The sequence below is a fragment of the Globicephala melas genome, chromosome 12 (genome assembly GCF_963455315.2).
Source record: "Globicephala melas chromosome 12, mGloMel1.2, whole genome shotgun sequence".
Taxonomy (NCBI): domain Eukaryota; kingdom Metazoa; phylum Chordata; class Mammalia; order Artiodactyla; family Delphinidae; genus Globicephala; species Globicephala melas.
This window is the reverse complement of record NC_083325.1, coordinates 54,876,331-54,890,436: the sequence shown is the minus strand read 5'-3', so window position 1 is coordinate 54,890,436 and position 14,106 is coordinate 54,876,331. Positions and strand designations below refer to the sequence as shown.

General features: G+C 36.5%; 1 protein-coding gene across 1 annotated transcript in view; it reads right to left on the bottom strand.

The window, feature by feature from the left end:
* Window positions 1-14,106, bottom strand: part of LRPPRC (leucine rich pentatricopeptide repeat containing) — a 106,209-nt gene that overhangs the window by 3,605 nt on the left and 88,498 nt on the right. Inside the window, exons 31-37 of the mRNA XM_030857794.2 lie at window positions 12,661-12,749; window positions 8,815-9,019; window positions 6,637-6,776; window positions 6,385-6,500; window positions 3,863-3,937; window positions 2,520-2,604; window positions 652-794 (exon numbers count right to left, since the gene is read on the bottom strand). Coding sequence (XP_030713654.2) covers window positions 652-794; window positions 2,520-2,604; window positions 3,863-3,937; window positions 6,385-6,500; window positions 6,637-6,776; window positions 8,815-9,019; window positions 12,661-12,749 — 853 coding nt within the window. The remainder of the gene's footprint in view (window positions 1-651; window positions 795-2,519; window positions 2,605-3,862; window positions 3,938-6,384; window positions 6,501-6,636; window positions 6,777-8,814; window positions 9,020-12,660; window positions 12,750-14,106) is intronic.

Sequence of the window (14,106 nt, the reverse complement as noted above, 5' to 3'; positions counted from 1 at the left end):
AACTCAAGGGGATACAATGTACAGCACAGTGACTATGGTTAATACTGGATTGCATATTTGAAAACAGCTGGGAGAGCAGATCTTGAAAGTTTTCATCACAAGAAAAAAATTTTTCTTTTGTGACTATGTATGGTGGCAGATGTTAACTGGGCTTATTGTGGTGATCATTCTGCTATATATACAAATATTGAGTTATTATGTTGTATAGCTGTAACTAATATAATGTTGTCAATTATATTTCAATTTAAAAAAATCCTAGATAAAGAGAGAAAACCCAACTTACTTAAAATGGAAATGAACAAGTAATTAACAGTGACATAATATGCTTAGCTATTGAAATACAGGCCATTAAACCCTATTTCAAGTTGAAATGAAGAGGGAACTGCCCCAAGGACATTTGATAAATTCATACCTACAGTTGAAGGTCTCAGACTGACCTTGTATTTTAAACCTCAGCCCCAGAGGGCTATGTTCTCCTGCAGCCAAACCCATGGCATGACTGTTCAGTTCCCAAAGCCCTCTCTGGAGGATCCTTCACAGAGATCTAATCCTCATGTAATTAAGTATTCAACTTATTCTTTACACATTATTATGAAGCACACACAAATCTTTAGAGGTATTTTTTTTCCCTCTTAATTAAGAAATACTCACAGGGGGTTCAGTGAAAGGGACAGACTCTCCAGCATTCTTCAGCAAAACTGCATAACGCTTTAGAAACAGATCATTCAATTTTACATCCTTCGCAGTCAAATTTTCATATAGTGCTTTAGCAGATGCAACATCACTGTCCAAGACTAGAGAAAAAGATATTAATCACAGATAAAGCCAATTTATCTTCTTCTTTTCCCAAAACACTTAGCCATTCAGGGACTCCTGGATCCCTTTATCCCAAAGCAAAGGAATACTTAACTACCTTCAGCATTCATAATCTACAAGCTCCGCCCTTCCTTCCCCACACCTCTCATTCAGCATCACCCGCTATGAAAGAGAAGGAAAATGACAAATAGCTATTTTAAAGACCCATGCTAGTTAAAGTGACCACAAACTGAAGTCTTCAATCATAAAGTAAGCATACATCATTCAATCTTCTGCTTAAAACCACACTTTGAAATTAAGCTAATCCAGGGACTTCTGTGGTGAGGAGTGTGTAAAATAAATTATGTGGAAGTCTGTATCTACATCAACATCAAGATCAGCAGCTAAACACCACCAAAAGACTTTCAATAAGGGAGGGTGGGAGGGAGGGACACGCAAGAGGGAAGAGATATGGGAACATATGTATATGTATAACTGATTCACTTTGTTATAAAGCAGAAAGTAACACACCATTGTAAAGCAGTTATACTCCAATAAAGATGTTAAAAAAAAAAAAGACTTTCAATATACTCTCCTATCCTAAAATAAGCAAATGAGGAATACAGTTAGCTGCAATGACCAAAAAAAATTTTATATACATTATTAATATACATTAAAAAATCTACATACATCTATACAAGTTACACTAATACTTCACTTAACTGGATGATGAAGTAGCATAGGAGCTAACTTCAGCTGGCTTTCTACTTGTGGCTGATTTGCAAAAATTTTAATATCTTCCCTTTTACTAAAACTTCCTGATCTCCCTGCTCTTCTCCCTCCCAATTCCCAAGTGGGATTACACAATTTAATAGTAATTTTATGCTGTTTTACACTACTTCATCTTAGTTATTACTCAATGTCTGCCAATTCCTCAAACGAAACTTTATGATTATAGCACTATTTTGAAATATATCATGTTCCACTCATAAGGGTAGAAAAATGGAGAATTCTGATTGCTCAGTCTGGTGTCCTGCCAACAATAAAATCGACAAAGCAACTCTTTACTTACCCATTAAAAAGTGAGCAAATCAGTGGGTGTCAGATGGACAGGTGATCATAATTTACAAATGCTAACATTTATCTTGATTACTGAGGAAACTTTAGACTGGTTCCCTTTCATGTGTGATTGCCTGGCGATCAGGGAGGAAACTGCTTAAAAGACTAGAATTTCAGTTGTGACTGCAGGTAAAACCTTGGGGCTCACTTTTCAATTAAGGTGATTGTTATTTCAAAGGAGTAGGTAGACCACTGAAGGAGTAAACAGGCAAGTCAAGTGGCAGTCTCAAATATGTACCCATTTTACATTGTATTAGGTTGGCCAAAAAGTTCATTCAGGTTTTTCCGTAACATCTTAGAGAGACTGGATTGGTTCCCAATGTGTACAGCCAAGTGGACTTCTAAGTCCTTCCAGGAACCTGGGATCTTACTCAACAAATCAGGGCCCCTCAAAAGATGCTCAGAGATACTTTACGTTAACACTACATGAATAATTTCATATTTTTCTTAAATACAATTTTAAAACATATCCTAAGGCTAAATAAATTTTGTACCATAAGCAATTATCTGATATTTAGGATTACTGCCTTTGAGCTGAAGACTTAGTTGACTATACTACAAATATTTAAATCACTTAAATAATGAAGTCAGATTAAACTTATTACCATAGCTTTTCATGATGGAAGTGTATGCTTCTTCCTTTTCAGTTAATTCAGGAATCAATTCTAACAAAGACTTCAGAGTTGGTGCCTAGAAAATTAAATATAGGTAACATTACCATGACTCAAAAGAACAGTGAAATAAAACACTGATATATGGACATTATACCAAAAAAACCTGACAACAGCAACAGAACTGCCTATTCAATTTAATGGACTATTTTCCCTTTTGTATATCTTAGTACACTCGGCCCCCTGTATCCAGTGGGTTCTGAATCTGTAGATTCAACCAACCACGGACCAAAAAAAAGAAAAAAATCCAGAAAGCCCAAAAAAGTAAACATTGAATTTGCTGTGTACCAGCAAATACTTACATAGCATTCACATTGTATTGGGTATTATAAGTAATCTAGAGATTATTTGAAGTATACAGGTGATGTGTGGTAGGTTATCTGCAAATACTACACCATTTTATACAGTCTCTTTGAAAGGAAAAAAAAGGACAACTAAATATTTTCTAAATGATGTTTGTTGTAAATAAATACATGAGTCAGAGATAAAAAGTGCAATTAGGTAAATTATTTTTTAAAGTGTGTGTATGTATGGGGGAAGTATGTGAAAATTAAGGAAAACTAGACCTCCCAGAGTTGTAAACAACCTAAATGTTTCACATAAAACAAACATTACAATTGGTGCTCAGTTTAAAACTTCATAATATGCCCAAATAAACTAAGAACAGGGTTTCTGGTGCCCACTCACCATGAAAAATCAAATCTAAAAAAAAAAAAATTTTGAAATATGCTTTTATTCTTTTTTTTTTAAACATCAAAAATAAGACTTGGTTCTGTTTCACACATACACACATACCTTTTAGTGTAAATAAGGTAACTGTACAAACTGAGAACGTGAATCCGTGGCACATACCAGTTTTAAAGCTAACGGGTTCATCTACCTCATGGTTTCTACCTGAGCCACCTGACAGGAGACACTCTGCAGTAGGTGTCTCCCTCAGCAGTGCTTCTGCACTGTGAAACTTACCCAGTGACCCAAGCAACGGGATTTGTTTCTTACATTTCTAAGGGCCCTTTCTTGGGGCTCAATGCATAACTACAAGGATAGAGAATTCACTGTATGAACTTGTTCTGCATTTCCAATACAACCAAGGAGCCAGAACTGACTCTGCATCAACATCTAAAGAAGTAAACAAGTACAGGCCAGCAAGTGTTCAATCTCTATAGTATTTTTAGAAAACATCCTGAACTGACAAGCTCTTACATGATATTCAATACCTCTGAACAAGACTAGCTCATAGCATTATTGATTTGTCAGCAAGTACAATAGCACCGTACCTTTCCCGATCTCCGAGAATTCCTAATACAGTACACCAAGAAAATTGGGGTTTGTTCAGCAATTGCACCACATCTCTAAAAATTGAAACATTATTTGGTAAGTGAAGGTTTTTGATAAACAAGCAGACCAAGGTGAATATTTCCAGTTAAGAAAGTTCACAATAATACAGTAATGTATCATTACCAACAGGAAGGTCTAACAGTCGACCAATGTTTTTTAAGGCAAGAAAAAAGAAAACCAAGTGCAAGCTAGGCCAGGCTTTCATGCATGTTGTCCTTGGCGCTGCAAGTATAAGGTCTGTTTAAAAAGCAAAGGGAAAAATTCAACCAACGCTTCCACAACCACAGAATGAGGTTTAGGACTGCAAAGAAAGAGGGAAAAAAGAAACACTATTCCCCTCCAATTATACTGCCAAGCATTCACAAGTGAGCTAGGGATCATAAGGTTAATTATACATTTAATAAGGTGTCAGGGAGATAACTGCTCGTTTCTTTATAAAAATTAAAATGTACAAAGCAAGTTCTCTTTAAAGTATAATTACCTACACTTACGCATACAAAAGGACTGATTTCAATCTCTCTATTTTATAAAAGGCTTTCATTGCGATAGACAGCCAGTGCTTGAGAAAGAGACAAAAGTTAAACTCAAAAAAAAAAAAAAAAAGTTTATATGACAGACCAGATAAATCAAGTGTCTATCCCATCTTAGATGCTATAGTAAAATCAAATATGGCAAGACATTATTTTAGTTTACACTCATCACAGATGTCATTCTCTTAAGTTTCTAAAAGCACATTGCTCTTTCAAAGCTTTAAAACACTGTCAATACTAAAATGACTAGTATAAAAAGAACTTTTGGGGACACACAGAACATTTACACTATAAACTGATGCTTTCGACATCTGTGAATAAAGTATTCTTCACTACAGCAAGAATAATCTTTTACTGTTTGACAAGCAGGTAAAGAATGGGTAAAGGGTTTATCATCTGAAACCTCAGTCTACTGAAGGGATAAAAATGAAAAGACAGCTGTTGCAGCAACGCTCGGCTGTTGCCAAGAGCCCTAGACAGGCCACTGTGGGTACATGCAGCTTTGAAGGCGGCTGCCACATCCCCACTGTCTCCCACTCTGGACTGCTCGCTAGGAAGAGCCTTGATCAACAAGCTGGTAAATGAAATATCAAGTGTGACTTCCTAAGGAGCTATCACAATGATGTGTTAAAGCTGAATGAATACTATCACACGTCCAGCTAGACATGCATATACCCTGAGTGGGTACACTTAGGTATGTACACACAAACATAAAGCATTAGAATTTATTCTTTTCAAGATAAAACTTGTAATACTAAAGGCAACAAAACAATGAAAAGATTCCTGAAATCCCTATCATAAATTGCCTTTTCTGTTTAAAACAAAAATTTTTTTTAAGGAAAAAAAAAGGTAAACATACCAAACCAATCAAGAAAATTCTCAACTAACTAGCATTTCTCTCTCTCCAGGAACAAAAGTAAAAAAGCCTTAGAGGCAGTGCCAATTTACACGTTTTACAAAAATGTTAACGCAGAGAAATTTCTCAGGAATTCCTTTTAAAAATGACTTGGATTCTACTGTCAAACTAGATGAACTTTAAGGATCAAAAGCAGAGTTCCAGCAAATGAGTACAGTTTTACCTTCCCTATCTACTACTTAAGAGGTGCTGCAGCTTGCAAAAACGTTAAGTGAATATAATACTATTTACTACCAGAAATTGGTCCCAGGCCTCAATTTGACACAGGGAGTCTATACAAACACAGCCGTTGGCGGGATCACGGTGACTGTTTGACTGCCACCTGCTGGGAAGGGGCTCCCCGGCGGTGCCTGTTTGTGTACATTAACAGTGGCAGCTACGATCACCCACTGGTGGCGTGCTGCTTTATATTTAGTGCTGTTAAAATGGCATGAATGCAGTTGTCTCCTTCCCTGAAGATTGCTAATTTAACAGAGAGTGCAGGCCACAGAGACCTGCATTTGTCATTTAATGTGTCTGTGACACACAAGTGAATAGAAAGCAAATTCTTAATAAATCTTGAATAAGGCACTGAGAATGTTTGAGTATTCAAGAGAAGCTGTACTTGAAAAGCAAACATTTCCTACTTTTTGTTTGCAAACTGTGTTGCCATGGTGATGCACAGTATTTATAGAGCAGCGTTAGAGAAATTAAACTAGGAAATTAAAGGAATTGTTTTGCATTACCTATCTGCACAGAAACATTTGTCTTTAAATCATTTTGGCAAAACATGTCTTCCCCCACCCCCACTTAAATCTAAAGACATTTCTAGTCTGATTTGGCATCTTTAAAACCAGCAACCTGTAACTTACAATACAGTCCCTGTCATGTAACCTTGATTCACGTTCAAATTTAAATGTGCAGGCAGCACCACACTTCATTTCCGGTATTCTACCACACACCTAAGTCTAGTAATTTCTTAACTGACTTCTCACAAGCCACAAACCCCACTGCTCCATGTGTGGTGGGTCATTACCTGTAGGAGAGCTCTGGCATCATCCACCTTGCCTGCATCCACAAGCTGAAGGAAAAGATCGGTGACAGGTTTGTAAATTGCAAACTGATTGGCCAATCTCTCCGCCATGATGCTTACTGAAAAAAATGACAGGTAAGAAAAATCTTTCATTTAAACAGTGGTATAACTAACTCATCCACCAAAGAAAGTCAGTCCAGACTCACTAGAGAGAAAAAGTGCTTCTGTGTTCTTTGGCTAGAACAGCTAACTTACTCTTTTCAAGTGCTGGTTCCAACCGTTCCTCTATGACTTTTCGGAATAAGTATGCCAAGCCAAAGTACTGAAGTTCCATGGTTTGGTTCCCTGAAGTAAGCATATTTTCAATGTTTTCTATTGCACCATCTATGTTACTACTGTAAAAGAAAGTAAAATAAATTATAAGGAAATATTTGCTTTTAGTATTAATATTGCAGGCAGTTTCAGTATGAGTACTTTGGGATTCACACATGCAAGCACTTTAGGAAAAAAAGGAAATATATTTACAATTAACCAGATAAAAAACACTATGCAAGTTGAACCCAATCACATTTAGGTGGCACAAGCAATCACTGGGTGCTTTATGCTACAGTAACTGAAGTAGCTGCTTATTTTAAAAAACTGCTCTAGAGACAAGATCAAACAACTATATAGAGAAGAATTAAAGACAATAACTTAAAAAATTATTGTATCTCAAAGACTTGATTCTGCAGCTGTTTGGAATGTAAAATGAAAACTTGTTTAAATGCTATATAACTCTGGCATTATAATCTGCAACTGGTCACTAGTGCATGAAGTAAAGATAATGTATTACATCTTAGGATTCTTAAAAATGCTGATGATGTCTTTTCATGTCTCTCAACCCACAGTCACTACAATTTGTTTTTGTCAGGTAATACATAACATTTGAAAAATATTCAATTTATACTAAAATTCTCAGAAAAAAGTATCTTCACACTTTTTATTTTAAAAAATTAATTACATGGCCTTATGTAGCAAGTTATGATAAAAAATTATCTTTATGACTATCTTTTTGGTTAAGATGCTCTTTAATTGATACTTTACAGTTATGATATGGCACTCGAAATCCAAATAATCAATTTTATGTTGGAATTATTACCTGAAACAAGAATTCTCTAAAAATGAGTACACCATTACAATAAAGTTTTCTTATGGGTTTTAGTTAGAGAATTATTTAATAGTGAATAAAAACATATTCTCGGCCTCATATAAAACTCTGTTTATATGGTAACATTTAAAATTTCATCCAGGGGCTTCCTGGCGGCACAGTGGTTAAGAATCTGCCTGCCAATGCAGGGGACATGGGTTCGAGCCCTGGGCCGGGAAGATCCCACATGCCGCCGAGCAACTAAGCCCGTTCGCCACAACTACTAAGCCTGTGCTCTACAGCCTGTGAGCCACAACTACTGAAGCCCACGTGCCACAACTACTGAAGCCCGTGCGCCTAGAGCCCATGCTCTGCAACAAGAGAAGCCACCGCAATGAGAAGCCTGCGCACCGCAACTAAGTAGCCCCTGCTTGCCACACTAGAGAAAGCCCGTGTGCAGCAACAAAGACTTGGATAATTTTTTGGATCTTCTAACTTAAAATAATCACATTTTCTTATTAAAGGAAAAGTTTAAAGTTCTATTTGGGGAAATAGTTTTAAAAGGGTGAAAAACAAAACAAAACCTCTTCTCTGCCCAAAGAAAGAGGAACAAAAAGCCCTGTAAAAACCAACATGACATTTTCGTATCACAACCCATTAAATGTATGTAGGATTAACTGCTAAAGAACATTTTTTCCTAAAAGCATGAAAAATGTCAATTCCATTATTACCCCCATGAATCTTTAACTTTGCTAGTGAGGTTAATAAAAATCAAGTTCTTATTTACTTCTACAGTAGTGATCCTCAACAAGGAATCTAGAAATGGTGGTATGAGAATCATCTCTAAATACCTCCCTTTGTGTGGATGTGTGTTGACACGGGTGGATGGGTAGAAGATGGAAATGTGTATTTTTAACAAGCTTGCTAGGCCTTCCATTTCACTATGTACTGGTAGAGTGTCACCTTCAAGTGTTGCTAACATTCAAATGAACTTATTTTTCACTTTTGCAACCAAGTGTTTCAATAAGGGCCTGGAATGTATGAATGAGAAAAGTTACCAACCGTGAAGCAAGTTTTATGAATTTGAAAATTTTGATAAATGTTGATTTAAGATTTAATTTAAAGCTAAAACATATTTTGTTAACATATAATTATTCCCTGATAGCTACAGAATAATCAGCAACTGGCATCGATACTTCCTCTGTAGTTGATACGGCTTCTAATACCCTAGTTTTACAAAAGGTGGGATTTGAGATAACGTTCCTTCCAGTATCCAATGGAGAAAAAGAAGGCTCGAAAATACTCACTTCTTTATTTGTGCCAAAGCAATGTTATTGATGAAAACCATACGGGAAAGTCCAATTGAATCTTCGAGTCCATTTACCAACTTCTGAATGTCTTGTATGCTTTCTGTATCACCCTTCAAGGCACATGCCTGAATAAGGCGGGTCACTGCTATCCTAGAAGGTATCTGCTCCAGATCCAAGGCTGTTTTTAGTGTTGTTAGAGCGTCTACAATAGAAGAGCAGGTGACAGAGCTTTTTTTATATGAACCGTACTGACTTTAATGTGTTTTGAAAACTAGCTTTTAAATATGAGCACAAAATGACTATACACAAAAAGCTATGAATAATTTATTCTATATTACAGAAAATATTAATACTTTATGAGAAACCTAAAAAAAAAAATAAAGATTTATTTGACTGTAAGATATCAGAGACCAGAGAAATTTCTTCTTTAAGTTACAGAGAAAATGCAGATGTTACTGACAGAATGTGGATTCCATTCAGGGATAACATTTAGTGACTAATTTCAAAGAAGTTGACAAGTTCAGAGAAATATAAATAAGGAAAAATTTTAAAAATTAAAGGCCTTCCAAAAATATGTAACCTCTACCCACATTCATACTTTCCCAGATTTTACTACACTCAAAAGATTCATGATTATCAAAATCTTCTAATACCGCAAAGATTCTTTCTTGAAAACAATGTCGCTTTCTAATCCAAAAAGGACTGATCATACAAGAAGAGCAGCCAAACTGGAACACTCAACTTACACACTAACAAATTTATTTTACACGATTACATATCTTGCAGATATTTTCTTACACTGATTTTTCGGAGAAAATAAAGCTCACCAGATTCCCAGGGAGAAACCCCTCAGGAGTTTCTTTCTTTTTTTTTTTTTTTTGAAGTATCATACTTACAAGTATGTGATTATGGATAAATATGGAATATCCTTCTGATTTACTGATTTAAGTGCCAGGGTAGCAAAATCATTATATTAAATAAAATGATGGACTGCAGGGAAATTGCAATACTTAGCACAACAATCACTGCTACCAAAGAAAACTTCATGGCTCTATAGAAATTAAAGCAGTGTAACCTACACAAAACTAAGACCCTCAAAGCAGCTTTCCAAATAACAGTCTATCTTTAACAGAAGAATGGGGAAAGGGTAATAAACACTCTATTAAAAGTGATAAAGTAAAAGACATCATGAATTTAAGTATTTATTACTGAATAAACAATTTATTATTACTCCAAATCTACATTCTAAACCAGTGATTCTCAAATGGGGAAAAGGGAAAATAGGCAGTTTAGAAGGCATATTCAATAAAATTTTATAAATACACACGAACATACAGGAAACAAAAAATGTTATTTATACTACTTTAATAATATTATCTATAGAAAATGAACTTGATAAAATCTTAACTGGTGGTCATACACAGATAATATGGAATATTTTTATTAGCCAAGAATATTGTCAGCCAGGAGGATCTTCCCACACCAGTGGATCAAATAGCAACAAAAATAAGATAACAATGGTGATGATAGTAACGCGCATTTACTGAGCTTTTACTACATTTGTTGAGCACTTACTACATGCCAGACACAGTATTAAGCAGTCACACTCACAACTACCCTCTGAGGTAAGTAACAAATTTATATGTGGGAAACTGAGGCACAGATAATTTAAATAATTTCCCCAAGGTCATACTGTTAAGACACCAACCCAAGAATCTAACCACCCCAGAGCCTTCATCTATGGGTGCATGTGTGTGTGAAAGAGTGGAGGATAGAGGAGAAGAGATCATTTTATGTCTATCCAAAGGGAGCATGGGACCTTGGAACCGAAATCATATTCCCATACAGGGCTGGACTTCTGGACAGTTCATGATTTACTGCTTTGGGACACCAAAAGCAGTATCCATCCACACCCCTCCCCGAGTCCTTATCACACTGTCACCTAATTTACTAGTAATATTGATTATACTGTAACAGTGTGATGTATCAGCTATTAATATTCCAGAACAGCATTTGAACTGGCTTTATTTTTCTTCCTGCTTTAGATGGAATTGAGAAAAAGCAACCTGAATTTTTTAATTGGGAGCTCTAGTCAGCCATGGAACAAAATAAGGAGATGTGGATAGTGCCAACAGCATTCCCGTCCTTGACAATGACCACAGTAGGTTAGTCCGTGGCGAGGCACTGGGAGGTGGGTTCATAGCCTCTACTCTCAACCAACCTCCAGGTGAACAGCTGAAAACAGATGTGAAATTATATCATAGTTTCTTGTTGTCTTCACAGGGTACCTAACATACAAGTGGGATAGCAGTCAAGTTAAACACTGATTAGATTCAGCTCAAAAATTAACTCCTTGAAATTAAAAAAGTGTTTTATTCTGATCTCCATGTCTACAAAATGTCATTTATAAAAATGAACTTATTTATATGGGAGCAAGTTTAATTTTTCAATGTTTTAAAATTGTTTATCAGGGACTTCCTTGGAGGTCCAATGGTTAAGACTCTGCACTTCCACTGCAGGGGGCGCAGGTTCGATCCCTGGTCAGGGAACTAAGATCCCACATGCTGCGTGTCGTGGCCAAAAAATAAAATTTCAAAAAGTAGAAAAAAATTGTTTTTAAATATCTACTTGCCAAAAAGCCTCTTCTATTGCAAAGAAAATGAAAGCTTTTAAAGTTTTAATAGCAAGCCCTACAACACTCAATTATGACTGAAGCTGTCTCTAACAGGCTGGTCCTGCCTGTAGAATACTGAGGCAGCAATTCTGCATAGGCAGAAATGATCACTTACATACTCAGTCCTAACCAGTTAGGAAGACATCCAAAGACCAATACCTCTAGGCATTACAGGCAACATTAAAGCTGCACAATTAGACAGCAACTTTCAGAGATGTGATATTATTTTATAAGCATGCAAGTGAGGAGTATATACAGAGTGAGGAAAAAACTAGGCAACATATTTAACGGTTAAAGAGCTGTTTCAACCTTCCTTAAAGAGTTCCTAAGTGTCTTTTGTTGTATCGGCAAAACCATGATGTTACTGTATCAACTAAAATTCAAATGTAAAATTAAATGTGAAAAGATGCTTATCTAAATTTAAGAGATTCATCATTTTTCCCCTTGGGAGCTCATTCATAAGACTATCCGATCCAAACCCATTCCTCTGCAAACCCATAAACAGCCTCTACCAAACAAATGGCCTCATCCCAACCCTCCCCAAAGTCATCTCCACATTTTTCTGATGTTATCCTCTTAATTCAAAAGCTCGAAACTCGAAACTCCAAACAAACACTGTATCTTACTGCTGTTGGCATTACGAACTATTAAAGAAGTATTAGATTAAGTTTTAAAAATCAATATTATAATCACTTGGTGCACAATCCCACACATTTAACACTCAATTTAACTCATTTGCTAACTCACATACAACCAACACAATATGCAAGAAACAACTGCTGGGAATTGTTTCAGATGCTCTAAAGTATGTTAATTTCCAGAGCAAAATGACTTGTGCTGTGAATTTTAACGCACTTGAAAGCCTGTACTTTCTCTCCTTCTGCAACACAAATTTTGCATGTCTGAAGAGCTGTGATTCATCTTAAGAAAACCCATCTTGTGTTAAATGGAATGGAAACTGGACTAAGTGGTCAAATGACAAGTACATTCATATTCAAGCTGTATTATAAATGCATGTACAGTAATTTACGTCTCTCAGCTACCACAAAAGGCTCTTGATAAGCAGGTAATTTGCTAAATGGACTCCTTTATCCAAGTATTCGAAGGGCGTTACAAGAAAAATCTGCAGAGGCATTAATGTGACGTAAAGGTCAAGCATTGTGACATACCTTTCAAATAATCCCGCCTAACTTGCGTTATGATGAGGCGGCTGTTGGCAGCATCGTTCAGTGTGAAGCCCTTGATGTGGGTCTCAGCGCTAAAAGAAGCAGACATTTAGAAAGGAATTACTGACATGCTTCTGATACGATAATAAATGGTTGAGCACCAAGGTGAAATTATAAAAACTACTGTTCATATGTTAAAAATATTGCTGCAAAATATCGACCTGGAGACAGCTTTTGTGTTATCCTGTCAATGGTTATAGAAGGATAATTTTTTTTTGCATTCTGACAGATGACAAAGTTGGAAATGAGCAACAAAAGAAACAAAGTACAAGATTTTTTTTAAACAATCGGTTCAGATTCTTGAATGCTGACATATTAGATGACTAAAATAACTGCATGCCCTGCATTGTTCTGCTGTATCCTAAGCTGGATACTTTTTCCTCTTTTTTCTACACTCACCATAATTATAAAATGTAAAACTATTCTTTCGGCAACAAAAATGAGCATTTATTTTCAGCACTTTATATTTTAAATATAAACTAAAGCATATTACTAACACCATATCATTTGGCTGATTAATTTTCAAATTTCTGTCATCTAGATACATACAATTTTTAAAGGTGAACATACTGCAGAACTAAAACCACTGCTACATTAAAATGTAAAATTTCACACAATCTTGTCCCAGCCTTAAATTTGAAACCCAACTTTTTTTTTTTTCCCCGGTACGTGGGCCTCTCACTGTTGTGGCCTCTCCCGTAGCGGACCACAGGCTCCGGACGCGCAGGCTCAGCGGCCACGGCTCACGGGCCCAGCCGCTCTACGGCATGTGGGATCTTCCCGGACCGGGCACAAACCCGTGTCCCCTGAATAGGCAGGCGGACTCTCAACCACTGCGCTACCAGGGAAGCCCAAACCCCCCCAATTTTTTAAAACTCAAGAGCAAAAACTCGCTTTTCTTATGACTAAAACCTACATAATTTTAAAAAAAAAAAAAAAAGAAAGAAAGAAGAAGAAGAACCCTCGCCAGAGATGATTTGTTTGCTACATTGTTTGCATATCTCCTGTGATGAAATTTCAGCATCCTTAATGCCCCTAGGCTTTATCTCCCAATTAGGAAATCTCCACAGGTCAAAAGGAGGAAAAGCAATTGCTGCCATTTGCCTTATCAAGCTCAGTGATGATCTTGCTGCCAACAACCTCGGCCTACCGACATGAACATCTAAGCTGATCAGATTGCGAGAAAAGCAGGGTCACTGCTAAATTACTCTCGTCAATCCCAAGAAAATCCTCCAAAGACACCATGATGTGCCCATCCTCTCAGTCACTTTCAGCCTCTGAGGTTCCCCCCTACTGTTCCTGGGGGAAGGATTTTTTTATCCCCCCAACGATCCTCTTAATCCCACCAAAGTACCCACTGCTCAGTTTGACTTTTTTCCTTTATCCCAT